The following is a 20382-nucleotide window of genomic DNA, read 5'->3' on the forward strand; positions in this document are numbered from 1 at the left end:
GCGCCACCGTTCGCGTGAACGTACGCGCGAACGACCAGGCGTTGGGATCCAGCATGGGGCGAACATATTCACTCGTTATCCGGTCGTGGCGAGTCGGACTTAGATTTGTTGCGCGCCCATCGGCATGTTTTGTGAATAGGAACTCAGCTAGCAGGCATTGATCTATGAAAGGTGCAGTAAATGCCCTTGTGATTGTTTGCACTACTGTGTTGTCGTTCCTTTGTCCCAAGAGCACGGATGAGAATCAAACAATATACAGAATAAAATGTTATACGTGGTATATATGACAGTTCGGAGCAAGTTCATTTTGACAATAAATAATTAAAGTACAGCTCAGCACCTTGTGGTACACCAGCCTCCTCCCTAAATGGTTGAGACAGGACATAATCAACTTCTAACATAGAATATGTGATAAGTGGGGTAGCTTAGCAAGTTGCCTCGGGCTCCCATACCAGCCAGGTCACTGAGAATTCCAAAACGCCAAGTTGTGTCGGATGCCTTCTCCATATCTAAGAACACTGACAAGAAAAACTGTACACAAGGCATCAAGAATATCTGTCTCGATGCAGACAAGGTGATCTGTTGTGGACCTACCCTTCCTGAAACTGCACTGTAAGGGATAGGGTATTTTGTGGCTTTTAAGAAAATGGATGAGGCGCCGGTTAATAATTTTCTGAGAGTTTGCATAGACAACTTGTCAGAGCCACAGGCCTATAACTACTGGATAAGGAAGGGTCCTGGCCCTCTTTGATAATAGGAATTTCGATTGCTTCTTTCGAGGCAAATGGAATGTAGCCGGCCGAGTACATGGAGTTAAAGGGACACTAAAGGCAAATGCTAAATCAGCGTGGACTGTTTAAATACCATTCCAGAAACCTCACAATGCTTGTTTCGTGTCAAGAACATACTTAGTTTACGAGAAAATTGCATCCGAAGGGTCCGAATGCCTGTTTCGAAATTCAAATCTCCCGCCACCAAACCGGGAAAGTAGGGACGTTGCATACACCATCACCACCCTTTGCTGCCATCAGTGAGTAAAACCCTGCCAGACAGATGGCACTACCGAGCCAAGACAGAAGGGTGGATTCGCCGCTGCAGCAGCTCTTTGGTCAAGTGGCGAAGAGCGTTGCAGTATCCTGGGACATCACATGGAAGTTGAATTCTTTGCTACTTGGATTTTGTGCGAGTTTTGCAAGCCATCAAAGCCAGCGTAGCACTATGCGATAGCAAAACTAGTGAAACACGAGAATGTGGACGGCACAGAATCGAGCAAAAATGAAACTTTCGACCACCCGCATCAAGCCAAGGGTAATTTGAATGAGTTCGTTTTTTAATATATGAGATAGAACTGGGAAGGTAGCATTTTATCTTATGATACAATACGACGTTTTTCGCAACAGATGGTTGAGCACTAGTCACAGAATTTAACTGAGGAGTGCGTTCATCAGGCAAGTGCTTGAATATCCTGGGGGAGTCTCTAACCATGTCCTGCATTTACCTCAATTTCTCGATTATTAAGGCTCTGTTCGCGATAATATTGACGCCTTAGAGATTCTCAAGCACTAATCTATCACTTTAGCTTGACTTAATATTTGTCTTTAGTGTCCCTTTAAAGAGTGACAGCAGTGTTCTGTGGGTTTCAGGGTATAAGTGTTTGATCATTTCATATACTAGTATTCTGGCAATTCCTGGATCGGGCTTGTTACAACAATTCAGTGAAGCCTGAAACTCCGCCATGCTAAATGGACGATTGTATGCTTCATTGGCTGTGTCTCTGACTCAGAGCCCCAGCGCCCTGCTCGTCACTAGTATCTTAGAAATGTATCTGTGTCATGGGATGTACTCAAAATGTACTCGATATGTGCTCTTACACAATCAGCATGGTCTTCAACAGTGTCTCCTTGTGTTTTTACTAATGGTAGATGATTTTCATTGCCTTTTATTTTGCTTGCCCAGTTCTAGACTTTTCTTTCGTCAGCATAAGAATTTATGTCAGATGTATTTTTGACAGCTTTCCCTTTTGGCATAGTGGCGTACTTCTACCTTCCGACTTTATTTTCTTGAAGCTGAAAGGTTTTCGGTAATCTGAGTGCAATGGAAGCGATTCCAAGCCTTATTTTGTTTCTACATACCGGAATCTTGGAAGAACACTAACATAATCCTAATCCATAAGAAAGGGCATGCCAATGACTTGAAAACTTATAGACAGATCAGCTTACTGTCGGTTGCCTGCAAAGTTTATAGACTGATCAGCTTACTGTCCGTTGCCTGCAAAGTATTTAGTAAGGTAATTGCAAATAGAATCGGGAACACCTTAGACTTCCATCAACCAAAGGACCAGGCAGGATTCCGTAAAGGCTACTCAACATTAGACCATATTCACACTATCAATCAGGTGATAGAGAAATGTGCGGAATATAACCAACCCTTATTATATAGCTTTCATTGATTACGAGAAAGCATTTGATTCTGTCGAAACCTCAGCAGTCATGGAGGCATTACGGAATCAGGGTGTAGACGAGCCGTATGTAAAAATACTGAAAGATATCTATAGCGGCTCCACAGCCACCATAGTCCTCCATAAAGAAAGCAACAAAATCCCAATAAAGAAAGGCGTCAGGTAGGGAGATACGATCTCTCCAATGCTATTCACAGCGTGTTTACAGGAGGTATTCAGAGACCTGGATTGGGAAGAATTGGGGATAAGAGTAAATGGAGAATACCTTAGTAACTTGCGCTTCGCTGATGATATTGCCTTGCTTAGTAACTCAGGAGACCAACTGCAATGCATTCTCACTGACCTGGAGAGCCAAAGCAGAAGGGTGGGTCTAAAAATTAATCTTCACAAAACTAAAGTAATGTTTCACAGACTCGGAAGAGAACAGCAGTTTACGATAGGTAGCGAGGCACTGGAAGTGGTAAGGGCATACATCTACTTAGGAAAGGTAGTGATTGTGGATCCGGATCATGAGACAAATAATCAGAAGAATAAGAATGGGCTGGGGTGCGTTTGGCAGGCATTCTCAGATCATGAACAGCAGGTTGCCATTATCCCGCAAGAGAAAAATGTATAACAGCTGTGTCTTACCAGTACTCACGTACGGGGCAGAAACCTGGAGGCTTACTGAAAGGGTTGTACTTAAATTAAGGATGATGCAACGAGCTATGGAAAGAAGAATGATAGTGAAACGTTAAGAGATAAGAAAAGAGCAGAATAGGTGAGGGAACAAAGGTGAGTTAATGACATCTTAGTTGAAATCAAGAAAAAGAAATGGGCATGGGCAGGACATGTAATGAGGAGGGAAGATAACCGATAGTAATTAAGGGTTACGGACTGGATCCCACGGGATGGGAAGCGTAGCAGGGGGTGGCAGAAAGAAAGGTGGGCAGATGAGATTAAGAAGTTTGCAAGGACAACATGGCCACGATTAGTACATGACCGCGATAGTTGGAAAAGTATGGGAGAGGCCTTTGCCCTGCAGTGGGCATAACCAGGCTGATGATGATGATGGTGCTCTTCCCTACATTCATTGCTCGACCAGGGAAAAGGGAACATGTTGTTTAGAAGCCGATCCATTTGTTTACGGGATACATATTATTACGATATTATCGAGCAATGCTCAAGGGACGAGCCACCAAGAGAACGACGACGAAGTGGGTCTGTGCCCTTGGCGCGAGTGAATGTCGGCCTGGCGCTCTGGCTCCAGTCCAGTGTAAATAGCCTGTAAATAGCCTCTTTCATCTGTGTCTTTCTACACGTAACATTCTGGTGGAGGTCAGCAATCCCCGTCCTCGCCACGGAACTCCGGAGTGGTCAGTACATCGAGCTTGACACCATGCCTCCCGGTGACGAGCCCGCCTCTGCAATGGCTTCGGCTGGCCCGACTGCTCCAATGGTCACAGTTGCCCAACATCGCGACCATGGTGTGTTCTCTGGCCTGGAGAGACAGGACGTTGACAAATGGATCAAGCTATATGAACATGCCAGCGCTAATAACAGGTGGGACCCAACCATTATGCTCACCAATGTCATCTTTTATCTTGGCGGCACACCACGCGTGTGGTACCAGACGCATGCCAACGAGATAAGCAGTTGGGACACTTTCACGGGAACTGTTCGACGACCCCATTGGCCACAAGGTTGCCGCGAGAAAGGCTCTTGCGTCTCGTGTTCAGACATCTAGAGAGCCATACGTTTCATACATCGTCGATGTCTTGGCTCTATGCCGCAAAGCTGACGATGCTATGTCTGAATCAGATAAAGTGTCACATGTCCTAAAAGGCATCGCCGACGACGCTTTCAATTTGCTTGTTTTCGGCAACGTCTCGACAATCGACGCCATCATTAAAGAATGCCGTCGCCTTGAACAAGCCAAGAGCTGCCATATCACACACCACATCACACGGCTACCCAACACCGCTGCTACGTTGACATGTGAGGGTCGATCGCGTCATGTTACCACCTGTGACGACGTCACCCGTATTGTTCGCCGCAAGCTCGAGGCCGCCTTTTCGCCAGCTTTCTCTACAACGCCTCCCGATCCACCAGCAACCACGATTGCCATGATTCAGGGCGTAGTCAGACAGGAATTTGAGAACATGGGTTTGAACTCCGTGTGTTCAACATCTCAACCCAGCGCCCAGCGTTCCCCAGTTCTCTACCGGCCCCCCTCATCCCCAACAGTACTTTTCCGGCACATCTCGCCACAACCTGTCCGAATGGCGTACCCCTGATGACAAACCAACCTGCTTTCACTGCTGTCGCATCGGCCACGTCGCTCGTCACTGCCGCAACCGATGGCCACCACCTCCTCAGACATACGCCGCGGCTTATTCCCGCCCCTTTGGACCTTCCATTCCCTATACCACCCACAGAGAACCCACTGTCGCTGGTGGTCCTGCTCCGAACTTTCGCTATAGCCGCTCACCTTAACCTCGACGCCATCAGTCTCGTTCGCCCCAACCCCTTCGCTTCTCTTCGCCGCCTATCGCCTCCCGGATCCAGCCTGAAAACTAGGCACTGCACCTTCTGGAGGTGAAGCTGCATTGTCGACACTGCCCTCAAATCCTCTGCTCACGTTAAACACAAACCAAAACCTTCTTGACATTGATGGCTATCCTGTCACGGCACTCATCGATACAGGGGCACATCTTTCTATTATGAGTGCTGCCTTCCGACGACGATTGAACAAGCTCCTCACCCCAGCGTCATCCGCGTTGCGGATGGCGTTACTGTGCCTATCATCGGCATGTGTACGGCACGTGTTAGCATCGCCGGCCGCCACACTCCTGTCCTCTTCACCGTGATTGCTCATTGCCCCCAGAACCTCATTCTCTGCCTCGATTTTCTCTCCACGCATTCTGCTCTTATTGACTGCTCTGCCAGTACCCTTCGCCTTGAGTTGCCGATTCTCATAGAACCTTCTGACGCACCCCAATGCTGCCTATGCCCCACCGGCTTTATTCGCCTGCCGCCAAAATCAATAGCCTATATTGAACTCTTGTCTTCCCCACCAGACCCTGATGGCGAGTACCTCGTCACTCCTCTGCCCGACATTCCACTATAGTATGACGTTACCGTGCCTCACAGTATACTTACTATTACTGCGAACCGCACTTTCATGCCTATCTTTAACTTTGGATTGGCAAAGCAAATTCTACCGCAAGGTATTTGCCTTGCCAATGTTGATTGTTTCGGCGACCATCATGTAGCGACTTTATCGACCGATGCTTCTTGCGAGCTTAGCAGGCCCATCGTGCCAGCTTCGGCCGCCGATCCCAAGTTATAGAAAATGGTTGCGACGGACCTGTCTTCTGCGAAAGCTGAAGACCTTTATCAAGTATTATCGTCCTAAAGAGATATTTTCGACTTCGACGATCGCCCTTTAGGCCAGACGCTCGCGGTCAAGTATCGGATTCTTACTGGCGATGCTACTCCTATTCACCAACGACCGTATCGAGTTTCTGCATCGGAACGCCAAGTAATTCAAAGCAAAGTGAACAAAATGCTAGACAAAAACATCATTGAGCCTTCTTCGAATCCCTGGGCGTCACCTGTAGTGTTGGTTAAGAAGAAGGATGGCACGTGGCGCTTCTGTGTAGACTACCGTCATCTGAACAACATTACTAAGAAGGACGTCTACCCACTCCCACGTATAGACGACGCCCTTGACTGCCTCCACGGTTCCAGCTATTTCTCTTCTATTGATCTTCGTTCTGGATACTGGCAGGTTGCTGTTGACGATATGGACAGAGAAAAAACCGCGTTCATCACACCTGATGGCCTATACCAAATTAAAGTAATGCCGTTTGGATTATGCAACGCCCCTGCCACCTTTGAGCGCATGATGGACTCCTTGCTCCGAGGTTTCAAATGATCCACATGTCTCTGTTACCTCGACGACGTCATCGTCTTCTTGCCCACGCTCGACACTCACCTTGAGCGTGTAACAGGTATACTTGATGTATTTCGAAAGGCGAAGCTGCAACTTAACTCGTACAAATGTTGTTTCGGCCGCCGTCAAATTGCTGTTCTGGGCCAGCTCGTTGACACTTCCGGAGTACAGCCTGGTCCCGACAAAACTCGCACTGTCCGAGACTTTCCAGTTCCGAAGACAGCCGCAGACGTTCGAAGTTTTGTAGGGCTATGCTCGTACTTTCGTCGTTTTGTTCATAATTTTGCGACGATTGCTAGACCCCTCACTAATCTTTTCAAGAAAGGCATACAATTCTCGTGGGGTACTGCAGAAGCCACCGCCTTCTCTCGTCTCGTTATTCTTCTCTCCTCACCACTTATTCTCACCCACTTCGACCCTGATGCCCCTACAGAATTGCGTACAGATGCCAGCGGTCATGGCGTAGGTGCCGTCTTAGCCCAGCGTCAGCGTGGCCAGGATCGCGTTATTGCTTATGTGAGCCGCCTCCTCACACCATCAGAGTGCAACTATTCCATTACGGAACGAGAATGCTTTGCTGTAGTCTGGGCGGTTGTGAAGTTCCATCCTTACCTTTACGGTCGCCCTTTTTCCGTAGTCACCGACCATCATGCTCTCTGCTGGCGCTCATCGCTAAGAGATCCTACAGGCCGACTTGGTCGATGGGCATTGAGGCTGCAAGAATTTTCATATTCCGTGGTCTACAAGTCTGGCCGCCTGCACCAAGACGCTGACAGCTTGTCGCGTTACCCTGTTGACGACCCTGACTCCTCCAATATTACCAGTGCTGCTTGCGTATTCTCTGTGTCACAGCTGCTTCATTTCGCCGATGAGCAACGTTGTAACGCCTACATCAGAGCACTCATCGACCATTTTGAACACTCTCCGGCCGGCGCCACACTACGCCTCTTTGTCCTCCGCGACTGTACTCTGTACCGTCGTAACCTTCATCCGGACGGCTCTGAGTTTCTACTTGTCATACCTAAACACCTCCGCTCAACCGTTCTAGAAGAGCTTCACGACGCACTAATGGCAGGACACCTCAGCGTATCTCGAACCTATGACCGTGTGCATCGCCATTTTTTCTGGCTGGGCCTTGCCAGTTTCGTACAACGTTATGTCACCGCTTGTGAACTTTGCCAACGACGCAAGAAGCCTTCCCAGCTCCCCGCTGGTTACCTGCAGCCGCTCGACATCCTTGCCGAGGCCTTCCATCGTGTCGGCTTAGAACTTCTCGGTCCATTTCCGGAATCTACATCAGGAAACAAGTGGGTTGCAGTTGCGGTGGACACTACGCAACCCGCTACGCCATAACCCACACTCTTCCGACCAGTTGCACAACTGATGTTGCGGACTTCCTTCTGCATGATATCATTTTGATTCATGGTGCTCCGCGTCAATTGCTCACAGACCGTGGCCGTACGTTCTTAGCCAAAGTCATTGACGACATCATGCGTGCCTGCTCAATACAGCATAAATTTACCACCTCCTACCACCCTCAAACGAACGGCCTCACTTAGCGTTTGAACCGTACCCTTACAGACAAGCTATCCAAATACGTTTCGGACAACCACCGTGACTGTGACCAGGCTCTACCTTACATCACCTTTGCATACAATTCTTCCCGTCTCGACACTGCTGGCTTTTCTCCTTTTTACTTCTTGTATGGCCGTATGACCACTGGAACAATGTATGACCACTGGACACTGTGCTTCCGTCCACCACAGCATCAACTAGCGCTTATGCCCGTGATGCTATCACCCATGCTGACCATGCTCGCCAACTTGCGCGCGCTTGTCTACAAGTCTCTCAAGACAAACAAAAGCAGCTGCTCTACGACCTCTGTCACCGTGATGTCAATTTTGTGCCCAGCACCCTCGTGTTGCTTTGGTCACCATCGCGTAAAGTTGGCCTTTGTTAAAAACTGCTTTCCTGCTACACGGGCCCATATCGCGTGCTTCGCCAAGTGACCGATGTCACCTACGAAATCGCTCTAGCCACGCCCACTACGTCCTCTGCTGTGACAACCAGCGACATTGTCCACGTCGCCCGACTCAAACCCTACAACTCTCTCTGCCCCTTGGATATTTAACAGCACCGTGACGGCGCTTTTGCCGCCGGGGGGTAGTATTACAATATCATCGCGTGATGCTCAAGGGACAAGCCGCCACGAGAACGACGACGAAGTGGGTCTGTGCCCTTGGCGCAAGTGAATGTCGGCCTGGCGCTCTGGCTCCAGTCCAGTGTAAATAGCCTGTAAATAGCCTCTTTCGTCTGTGTCTTTCTACAAGTAACAATATTGACGCTGCATCAACAATAAATGCTGTTAAATGTGCAACTTTATTGTGAATTCTAAGCATACGAATGTCATCCAAGGTCAAATATGTCAGCTCTCCATATCACTGCCAGTCCGCTGAGTCGACTTTCCCGTGGGGTACACGTGGAGAGCATTCATCCAGTTTTGTTAATTATAAAATAATCTCAAAATGGTCACTCCCATATGGATTCTTAACCACCTCCCACTCCAAGTGCGGCAGAACTGTACTTGATGCAATGCTTAAATCTATGTATGAAAATGTTTCCTTTACGAAGCTGTAAAAAGTGGTCTTCTTATTTAGCAAACATGCACCTGTACATAAGAGGAAATTTTTTATCAGGTGCCCTCTGGCATCACATCAACAGTCGCTCCACAAGGTATTATGTGCATTTAGGTTTTCAACGACAACGCAGGGCTCCAGAAGTTGTGCAATAAAACTTTAAAATTCTGTTCTGGAGAGCTGATAGCCGGGTGGGATGTATAAAGAAATGTCAACAGCTTACCAAAGAGCACTGTCTGACTGTAACGGCCTAAAGGGGCGTTTGCAGCTGTAGATGCTGGCAGCTGACACCCATATCAACTATTATGGTGAGACCACCCGATAAAGCAAAAGTGTCATTACAGTATTTGCGGTAAATGGCATACTGCTGCACAAAGTTTATGCGTATAGAATTGAAGTGGTGTCTCTTAAATGCACACTGTTACGGCTGCCACCAGTTGTATGGGGACGAGGTTTCGGCGACATTCAACAGGATCTGCTTGGAGCTCGAACCAGACTGACCACCAGAGAGGGTCTGGCAGGGAAGAGGAGATGATGTAAAAACAAAAAAACAGAAGTTTAATACATTGTTACGGGTGAACGGGGCGCTCCAAGGCAAAAAGTACAGAAACGTTCAGCGTGCGTGCTCCTGCACACAAGGGCAGAGAAGCTATCTTCGTGGAACCTCACTGGCCTTCTTATACCCTATACCATGCGGGCAATCTCATTCTTTCTTGCTCCCTGGTAGAGGGCCTTGTCAGCGCACTGGTCAACCCACATAGAGAAATGCAGAGAGAGGAATGCCCTGGCACATAGGTAATGAGTGTATTTATTTTATTTATTTACAGTATACTGAGGTCAGGAAGGACCATGCCAGTAGAAAATTTTTTTTTTGTACAATTGCACAGTTTTGTGGCACGAACAAAGCTGCGCTGCACGCAAGCACACAAAGCAGATAATATAAAGCAAACATATTAGTGTAACTAGAACCAATAAAAAAAAACGGTGCCACCTGCTCAGATAAAATAATACAGCTCACAATTGAGTGCAATACATATAACAGCAGGAAGATGCAAAAATAAAGGAACTCTCTCCTGAAATATGTTGGGCGTGCAAAGTCAATGATTCGCACATTATGAAATAACACTGCATCAGTAAAACAAGTCTCGCTATTTTCCTGCACTGCTCTAAAGTTGGTATCTTATTTACCAGCATTATGGACAACGGTGAATCTGTTCTCTTATATTTGTTAACTATAAGGCTTACTGCCCACCTCTGGACCATCTCGAGCCTATGCTAATCTTTTGATAGCGGGGATCCCAAAGTACACTCGCATATTCAATTTTAGGCAAAACAAAAGTTTTGTAGGCAAGAAGCTTTTTATCTGATGGCGCACCTTTTAGTTTGTGTCTAAGTAAGCAGAGTTTCCGAGTAGATGCTGTACAAATGTTTTCGATGTGGGAGGACCACTTAAGGGTTTAGTGATTGTCAATCCCAAATATTTGTATTCAGTTTAATGAAATCTGGTCATTCTGGCAAGTGAGACATGAGGCATGCAGACATAACTGGCAAACGCGTGGACGAGTACCCATCGACCTGCACTAACTGAGTTTGGTCTGACAAGTACTGTTTGATCCTATTTATAATAAAAGATGGTAGGCCAAATCTGTGAAGTTTGTTATGAAGTTGACTGTGGGATACACAATCAGAAGCTTTGCTGAAATCCAAAAAGACTAGATCAATCTGTCCGGCCGAATCGAGGGTTGAAGCAATCTCATGAATAGTAGTAGGAAGCTGTGTAATTGTTGAAAGGTTTTTGCGAAATCCATGCTGGTTATTAGATAGCAGTTTATTACGTTCAAGGAATTCGGTTACGAAAAGTTCGAGGATGTGTTCAAGTATTTTGCTGCAGGTTGAAGTCAGAGATATTGGGCAGAAGTTTTCCTTTTGTAAGCAGTCTCCTTTTTTGTGCACTGCCACTATCCAGATGACATGCCGATAATGTGGAATAATAGCCAGTCTTAAACAGGAATGAAAAATCACAGTGGGAATATGTGGTGCAGGCTCAGCACATCGGCGCAAAAAAGCATTGGGAATGTTATCTGGGCCACCTGAAGATCTTTCCTTAAGGTTCAATAAGAGAGAGAAGACACCTTCAACAGATATAAAGTTATCATCAAACAATGAAGGTCCAAATGACTGGATGTCGCTTTTAGCCGGAGAGAATACGGAATGAAGTATTCATTTAACACGTCAGCTATGCCCCTCAGCTCCATTATAGGCACATCCATGTTATTTATTTAATCAATTTGTTAATTAAGATTTTGACCTGAGAAAATGCCAGTACTTGTGAGGATTTGTTCTAATAAAACTAGGCAAAGTAATCTCGAAATATTTGTTTTTTCACATGACAATGCACGGTGTAATTGTTCTTGTAGTTGACGCAGCGATTCGTTATTGGTGACTTCTTTTTTGCCCGCTTAACCCTGCCTTTCAATTGTATAATGTTCCTATCAACCCAACGGGTTGTGGTGACTTGACTTAATATGCCTCGTAGGAACAAAGTTGTAAATGCATTTTTTAACAGTTTCTTTAAACTTATTCCACAAAGTAATAACATCATGGTTTCGCAAGTTACCTGCTCGCCCACAGCTCGTCCAGAATCGCATTATCGTTTCCCTGATTAAAGTTTTTGACAGTCTTGCTCTCGGGCCGAGTCTTCAATCAGTTATTTAGGGTGTAAGAAAAAACTAACTTATGGTTGGATATACGGCCCTCTACATGAACGACATAACAATACTTCTGCTGACAAGATCCCATATTGCACCACCCCCTTCAGATTCATGGGTGGTTTCATGAACAACTTGAACTAAGTCACCTGCCAGCATTATATCTTGTATTGTCGAGCAGGTGAGATGTGGTGCTGCAAGCCCAATCAATTGCTAGGAGATTAAAATCTCCAGCTATAATTAGTAATCCACTAATGTGCGCCAACGTGTAATCTGATAATGCCAGCAAGAATTCATACCAGTAGAAGGTGGTGAGCAGAAGTCACGTCAGGAGGTCAGCCCACACAGAGGAATACGGAGAGAAACCATTGCTCGGCACAGAAGTGGTGAATGGACGACAGAGTAGAGTAGGATTTGCACTGTTGCATAATCACGTTGCACACACTCTACGGATAAGTTTTTCAAGTTGATGAGCATGATGATTAGGCATGTCGTGTCTCGGGCAGTTGGCATCCATTCCATTCATCACCGCACACAGTGAACCGTAACAACACACAGCACGCTTGGATTAAACTTGTGTAGGAATTCCTTTATGTCATCTAGATTGCGGAGTAGACCCCTTATGTATTGTATGTAGCCACTTCCAATATGCAGCCACATTGGGAGTGTTTCGTGCTGTGTATCAAGAGAGGTAGATCAAGTTAGCTCATGAGGCCTTTCCAGGCCCCGTGATAAGAGATTTTTTTTTCCCGGCACACTCCACAGAGCTACACCATTCCTTCGGTATTCGAGACACCGGAGGGGCGTTGGCTGCATCCATCGCCTTTTCAGAGGCGGTTTTTCAGGCCTGTCTGCATAGGCATTGGCCCTGGGACCAGCAGGCCTGGATCTGCTGGCCCTTCTTGGCTGTAGGCAGAGCAGCGCTTGCTGCTCCTGTCAGGAGGAGTGGGGAGGGGGGGGGGGGGGATATTGAGTTACACGGAGTGGGACCAGTGTCACACTCTGTGTTAACTCCAACGGCTGCCGAATGACTCGGGCGGCCCTTAGCACATCACATCAGAGTAGGATGGATTTGACTGATTGAAAGCAGAAAAACACTTGCACACTTCTGGAAAGATGTTTAGCAGGGTGTCTACCAACCGGGAAAACCGGGAATTCTCAGGGAATTTGTATAGTCTGGAAAAACTCAGGGAAAACTCAGGGAATTTGTGCCTTTCTCAGGGAAAAGTCGCAGTAATGCTGGCTCGAGTAACAGACAGGACGCACTTTATACGATTCGTATGAAGCGCGTTTTCTCCACAGCCATCGCCGGGCTCCCGCACTGTACTTTCTAGAGAACGTGCCAGGAAAGCGGCAAAAAGCGCAGCACTTCAAATTTCTAAGCGAGTCGAAATTATGCGGACACTTCCAGGCGCCACGTACTGCAGAGAACGGGCTTCGTAAGGCTCGCAATCAAGTTTTTCGACGGTCGCCGGCGTCCCCCCCCACTTGTTGTTTCCCAGCCGAAAAAGCTACAGCGAGGCGGCAGAAAGAGTTGCAAGCGAGACTATAAACTCGCGGACAACTTTCTACGGGGGCGGAGCTTCTGCCCATGTGTTACCGCACCAACTAGTCCGTCAGCGCTTGACAGTGCTTTCGGTTGCTCGGAGAAGACGCTGAATCGACGCGCTTCCACGAGCGGCGGTTCCCTTTTGTCCAGACGGAGAAGGGAAAAGCCGCAAAATAAGTAACCTTTTACGTTCAGTGGTGTGTTTTGTTTTATTTAACTGTTTCTAATAAGATGTGTGTTTTCTCTTCCCCAGCTTAAACTAACGTGGATGAAAACGCGGGACTCTTCAGAAAGGCTCACTTGCGCGCGCTTTGCCTCCGTAGCTTTCCCTGCAGAGCCACAGAAAGTTGTCGCTACGCTTCCGCTTTCCAGTACGAGTCTTAAACCAACTTTTCCTGCGCAATGCTTCGATGGAAGCGTCCATTTCTACCTTGAGGGGTGGCACGCGCGGGACGCAGGCGGCAAAGCAGAGGGCGACTATAGCTTCGCGCCCTGCCATAACGCTGCCGCGAGCTGCCGATGCTGGCAGAGATACAAAGTATGGAATCGTGTCGCATTTTTTAAGTTTTAGTGACCCCGTTCTGACCCGACTTGGTTTAGTTACAGCAGTGGTGCAGCAGGCAAGCTTTGTTCGGTGTCAAGTATGAGCGCATCCAAGTGTACTTTCGTCCAGGACTGGACGAATCCGAAACATTGTGAGTTTGCCACCTGGGTTAGGCCCGTTGAAAATAATGTGAACGCGGCGTACTGTACGCTATGCAGAAAGCAGCTTTCGCTGAGCAACATGGGAAGAAGAGCGCTGACAAGTCACGCTGTAAGTAAGAAGCACCGACTTGCTGCAAACGGAGCCAGGACACCTTCTGTAGCTTCGTTTCTTACGCCGCCAGTAAGTGAACCGTCGGGCGCTGTTGTGACCAAAGCTGGGCCAGTGGCGTCAGGTTCTGCGCCGCCTTCATCTTCTTCAACCACAGCTACGGACATTCAACCCGAGCGTGCGGCAAAGGATATTTTTCAACGTGACACAGAAGTGTTAAATGCTGAGGTGATGTGGTGTCTCAATGCTGTCATGACGCACACATCATTCCGTGCTGCCGCGGCATCGGCTTCTCTGTTCCCGTTGATGTTCCCATCATCAGCTACTGCCAAGAAAGTGCAGCTTGGCAAAGATAATGTGGGATATACTATTGTCTATGGCCTCGCACCTTTCTTTAGAGAGAGCCTCGTGTCGGAATTGAACCAAGCCTCCTACCTCGTCTTAGCGTTTGACGAATCGTTAAACAAAGTTGCACAGAAGGAGCAAATGGACGTGTTGGTTCGCTTTTGGTCGGATGCAGAGGGAAGCGTGAAAACACGCTACCTGACGTCATGCTTTCTTGGGCGCACGCAAGCTGAAGAATTGGTGTCCGCATTTAAAAGTGCCACTGATGGACTCTCACGTTCGAAAATTCTTCAGATATCAATGGACGGGCCAAACGTCAACATGAAGTTTCTCCGTGAGATCAAGCAAGAACTGTGTGAATCCAATGACGGCCGCCAAATTCTCGACGTTGGAAGCTGTGGCCTTCATGTGGTGAACGGCGCGTTCAAAACTGGACATGCGGCAACAGGATGGCAACTTGCGGAATTTTTCCGGGCTATGTACAATTTATTTAAATGCGTACCTGCCCGACGTGCTGAATACGCACGCATTACCGGGAGCAACATTTACCCTTTGAAGTTTTGCTCTGTGCGATGGCTTGAAAATGTTCGAGTAATTTCGAGGGCTCTTGAGGTCCTGCCTCACCTAAAGGTGTACGTTGAGTTGTGTCGAAACGAGAACAAGCGACCGACCAGCGCCAGTTACGGCGTCGTCGAAACATCCATCCAAGATCCTCTGTTGTCTGCAAAGCTAACTTTTATGCTTTGTATCGCGGAAGAATTGCAGCCGTTCCTGGCTCAGTTCCAGACGGATTCGCCTATGCTTCCATTTCTTGGTACAGCATTGGAAAATCTTCTGCGATCACTAATGAGTAGAATAGTGAAGAAAGAAGTGATGATGGCAGCGGACAGTCTGTTGGAGTTGATAAAAGTTGACATGGACCAGCATGCGAACGTTCTTGCGACGCCCAAGATCGACCTTGGCTTTGCTACGAAGAATGCGCTCCGAAAGGCCCCAAAACTTTCAGATGGTACTATTTTTTAGTTCAGAAGGGACTGCACCGCTTTCATAAAGAACTGCGTCAAAAAAATCGTGGAAAGGTCGCCGTTGAAATTTAAGCTGACGAGGGGATCGTCCTCTCTGAATCCCGCGTGCGCTCTGATTCCGGAGCTTGGGGAAAGGCGTTTCACTGATGCACTCGAAGTTGCGACGGAACACCAATGGATGACCGGAGCAGAAGCTGATCGGGCAATGCAGTCCTACAAGCATGTGTGCTCCTTAGCCTCGGCGCAAGCAGCGCTTAAAAATTTTAACAGGAGCACGGATCGGCTGGATACCCTTTGGGCAGGCATCTGTGGTTCACACAAGGAACTACTCACTTTTGCCAAGATGATTCTATCTCTTTCGCACGGAAATGCGTCTGTGGAGCGGGGATTTTCTGTTAACAAGGGCTGTCTTGTTGAAAATCAGAAGGAACAATCTCTGGTCGCCCAACGAATCGTCTTTGACTCCGTGTCATCGGCTGGAGGAGTTGCCAGCGTAGAAGTGACTAAGAGAATGCGTCAAATGGTCCGTGGGACGAACGCACGGTGGAAGGAGGAGCTAGAAAGGACGAAAACAGAAAGGGCCGACGCACTCAAGAACGAACGAGAAAGGAAGCGTGTCGCCGCATCTTTGAAGCAGCTCGAGCTAAAAAAACAGAAAGTGTTGGCTGACGCCGAGATGCAGGTGTCCCTCATTCAAACTGAAATAAACTCTCTAAAACAGTGAAACGCAACACTGGGGCATTGTGCGCGAGCTGAGCGTATATCAGGACAGTTGACGTTCACTTTGTATCTGGTGAGAGAGAATCACTTGTGAGAAAGTTCGGGCCTCCAACCAAGATGGTTGCTATCACTTAATAAAAATAGCTCACTTTGAAAAATATTTGCTTCTGTGTGCGCCTCCTTTTTATTCGTATTTGACAATATTCGACTCAATTTGCAAAGGGCTTTACCATTTTTTTATCGAGAATATTTTACTTGCTCTGCATCTTACTAACCCTTCTGTTTTCTTTTTGAATGAAGTAAACATTACACCTTACTATTCAAACTAGATTATGTGTTTTTATAATTGCAGTAGCAATTACATGGACACTCCAGGTGCGTTTTTACCGTCGCCATCGCCGTGAGTCTCCGTATAAAGTCCAAGGGCGATAAAATCGTCGGCGTGCCCCGCATGCTGTATGTGCGGGTGAGCCGTCGACAGCGGCTCAATCTCGCGCACTCGACGGAGGAAAGCAGCGAGGAAGTGCACTGTCGCGGGCAAGGCACCAGGGGAACGGACGAGACGCTCATTTGAGGGATCGACTTCCGTTTGTGTTCAGGCGCGAGAGAGAAGGTCTGGGTGCTTCTGCTCCTTCAATATATGACTCTGCCTAGGCACTACGGAGGAGGTTTCTTAGCGCATATGTGTAGGCGTTTGTCCCTAGGCGTGCCGGCATTGCGGAGTGGAGTCGAGTTTGTTTACGCACGGACGCTGGCTGCCGGCGCGGCAAAATAGGTGTAGCAGCGGGCACTGACGCCCGATGTGGCGACCGCTGTCTCGGACATGCTGTCTCGCGGCTGCGGCGGTCGTGCTCAGTCAGTTGAGCGCAAGTGGCTGAAAGGCCGCCGGTGACGATGACTGACTCGGCACCAGCGCCGCAGGCGCGAGAATGTCTGTCCGATGTACCTTCAGAGGCAAAGTTCTGACTGGTGTTGCAAAAGTCGTACGTGGGGCGCGGGTGTGCTCGGGCTTAGCGTCACAAGTTGACGGCTGGACGTAATTATGTTTACAGTCGCCGACCGTTTATTCGGACCTCACGGGGTCTGCGAAAATGTCCGAATAAACAGGTGTCCGAAAAATCAGATTAAGAAAAAAGAATGAAATCCTTTATTTCCACGCACTTATTCGGGCTCGGCAGTAGGCTTGGAAGAAATCGTGAATGCGCCGTTGCACGCTGTTCCGTTTACGCGCTATCAGATAAGCCTGAATCTCGGAGAGGGTCGTACGGTCACTATTAGCGGCTGAAAGCACAGTCACTGTTTGTATACGCTCCGCATGCCACGGCAGCGCAGCACATGGTGCGTCATCTTCCGACTCGTCATCGTCCGGCGGTGCAGCAGAAACCTGACGAATGATCTTGCCGTCGTCAAGTTCTGCGCATGTCAATACAGCAGTGCCAGCACCTATGAAACTGTCAAATGAGACGGTGTCCGGAATCGCAATGCAACACTGTGCAGGTCTCGGCAGAACATTTCCCGCGTCAGCGCAGTCTGCGCCATTAGACCCTTGACGCAATGTTTACGTATGCCGCGTTGGATCACCGAAACCTCGACATAGCACACAAAGCAAACACCACCGTACCGACAAGAGTCGCACAAACGAAAAACGCGGCCTGCTCGCAGCGTCTTGCGCGAAGAAACAAATCAGCTGCTGGATTGCCTTGACATGGCTTACTAAGCTGAAACCGGAACTGCTGCAGAGCCACTCTATCTAACCAGGCAGAAACGATGATGATGAGCGGGGATTTCCAGTAGCGCCACTTCGTGGGGCAGCAAGGAAGCTCCGTTCAAAATAAAAATGGCGTTCAGCAAGTCGAACCATGCACCGGTCAGAGTCGGTGCATGGTGCTAAGGAGTGTCCGAAAAATCAGATGAGAGGTTGCAAGGTGTTCGAACTTTCGGCAGTTGTTATACATTATAGTCTATGGGGAGAATGGCGGTGCCGCGAAGCTGACCGAATAATCGGGCATGTCCGAATTTTCGGAGTCCGGAAAATCGGTCGGCGTCTGTATTCAATCGTCTGCTTTACTAATTGTAACAGCGTGTCATTATTTCTCATTATTGACGGCACTTCCAGGACACCAAAGCTAGAACCCGTACTGGTCCATGGGTTGGGGCTCGCTGAGGCCAGCGCGTACCTGGGGTGTATAACATGGGATGTCCGCTATCGCGGACAGCCACTTTTTTATGCGAACACCCCTTGGTACGCTTCGGCCTCCGCGGCACCAACCCACGGGGCGCCTTGCTTCCAGCTTGGATCCCCCAGCTACCCGTTGGGTGCCCTGGAGATCCTGCGCTGTCTGCTTTATTATCACCTAAGGAGCTCTCCTGAGTCCTCCGTTTGCCGGTTACATGTGCGCTCCTGGAGAAGTGCTTGTCAAAAAATCCCATCTATCGTCGCGACGAAAAAAGCGACCCGCGACTTATACAACCTTGCCCCTTCAGAAACAGCGATCACCATAGGTATGGGGCGTCCGTGCCCACTGCTTCACCGTGCGGGCAGCCCGCGGACTCCGCACTCCGCAAAGCCGGCATGTCTAGGGACAAACGAGTACAACACGCGCCAAGAAACCTCATCCATAGTGCCTGGGCAGAGTCGTATTTTCAAGGAGCAAAAACCCCCAGATTGTCTCTCTCACGCCCGCTGTTACTCGCGCCTGCGCACAAATGGATGGCGATCCCTCAGTCTCGTGGGTAACGGTGGTGGCGGTGAGGGGAAGGGGGCGTTCTACTTCGGGCGGCCGCGCGCGCATGACCGGGCCGCTGTATCTTGAAAGCCATCTGCGACGGGGACAGGGTCCGCCGTGCGCTGTTTACCACGCTTAGTTCGCGTTGAAGCGAGAGGCAGCACGAAAGTCAATTCGCTCATTGCTGCTGCCGCGCTTCCTCACTCCACCGTTGTGACAGCGATTTTCCGTGGTCATCAAGTGAAATGTGCTCACAGTTGCTTCTGCATGCGTGACACCATGCTTGTTAATTTAGTTAGTAAGTAAATGTTACAAACTTATATGGCCAATAAAACTACTAGCCTTACTTCGTATAGCTGTCTACTAGTTTGCTATCGCGATCGATGCTTCGCCTTTCGGGCGAAGCTGCAACTTTTTTTTAACATGCTTATTAGAGAGTGACTGCATCGGGCGACGTGGTGTCAGCCCGTCTCGACATAAAACAAAGTTCAGTGTCGCTCAGGGAATTTAGCAAGACCAATCAAGGAAAACCTGGAAAACTCAGGGAATTTGGAAATGTCAACTTGGTAGACACCCTGGTTTAGTTTCACCTTGAGTTCTATTATCTTTTTCTCTTTTTTCGAAAACGGGCATGATTGTGAATAGGCGGGGTGGTGGTCTACATCACAGTTGGCACAGTGGATTGCGGAAGTGCCCATTTCTGAAAAATGGCTGTTAGATGCACACTTTGTGCCCACTGCTACAGGTAGAGCGCACTCATTAGCTTCGCGACCCATGCCTAAAATGCTGACACTTGAAGCACAGGCGTGTATTGGGATGTATGCTCGTACATGAAGCTTACAATGTCCGGTTTCAACTGACTCAGGGAGGTCGCTTGTACCAAAGGTGATGATTACATGTTTGGTTGGAATTTCCATATTGTTGTGTCTTATCTTAATTCTTTGGACCTTTACCACATTCTGGTCTTGCCATCCATCCAACAGCTCACTTTCACCAAGTTCAAGCATGTCATCATCAGACATGACGCTGCGAACAGTGTTCTTTGACCTGTGTGGGCCCACTGAGACAGGAATGTCCCCAGACTCCATGCGTTTTGACAGCTAGTTGTACTGGAGATTGTCACGCACTTGTAGAAAAAAGTCGTCATTTGCCATCTTCGTTACATTGTAAGTGAACTCATTGCTTCTGTAAAATATTTTGCAACCACAGTTCATCTCTTTGCTATCTCTCTCTCTCTCTTGCAACCACAAATAGATATCGTACGGACAGTCTGTTTCATGTTGGCTATGTATCACATGGTACTTAGGAAATGTTTCTATTGGTTTCTTTCGGAAGTTGAACATTTCATCAATGCACCCCCTCTTCAGGGAGAGATCAGATAGTGGGGGGAAGGAAATAGCCATAAGTGAATGTGTATTTTTCAACAGTAACGCCAGCCACCCACCGTGAAGCCTTACAAGGCAA

General features: G+C 48.2%; 2 protein-coding genes across 5 annotated transcripts in view; one reads left to right on the forward strand and one right to left on the reverse strand.

The window, feature by feature from the left end:
* The window catches only part of LOC135916715 (spliceosome-associated protein CWC27 homolog), a 315399-nt gene that overhangs the window by 221302 nt on the left and 73715 nt on the right, over positions 1-20382 (reverse strand). The gene's annotated exons all lie outside the window — the stretch shown is intronic.
* On the forward strand, positions 3837-20022 carry LOC135916700 (uncharacterized). Its single transcript, XM_065450142.1, has 3 exons — positions 3837-3924; positions 14260-14899; positions 19902-20022. The coding sequence occupies exons 1-3, from the start codon at positions 3837-3839 to the stop codon at positions 20020-20022; spliced, it is 849 nt and encodes a 282-aa protein (XP_065306214.1).

Source organism: Dermacentor albipictus, chromosome 3 (assembly GCF_038994185.2).
Source record: "Dermacentor albipictus isolate Rhodes 1998 colony chromosome 3, USDA_Dalb.pri_finalv2, whole genome shotgun sequence".
Classification (NCBI taxonomy): domain Eukaryota; kingdom Metazoa; phylum Arthropoda; class Arachnida; order Ixodida; family Ixodidae; genus Dermacentor; species Dermacentor albipictus.

What these genes read in the sequence shown, in the direction of transcription:
- LOC135916700 (XM_065450142.1), top strand. Translation starts at nt 3,837, where the DNA reads ATGCCTCCCGGTGACGAGCCCGCCTCTGCAATGGCTTCGGCTGGCCCG. An exon ending in TGCCCAACATCGCGACCATG is followed by an intron (nt 3,925 to 14,259) that starts GTGTGTTCTCTG and finishes CTTCAACCACAG; the next exon opens with CTACGGACATTCAACCCGAG. An exon ending in GGACATGCGGCAACAGGATG is followed by an intron (nt 14,900 to 19,901) that starts GCAACTTGCGGA and finishes TCCATCCAACAG; the next exon opens with CTCACTTTCACCAAGTTCAA.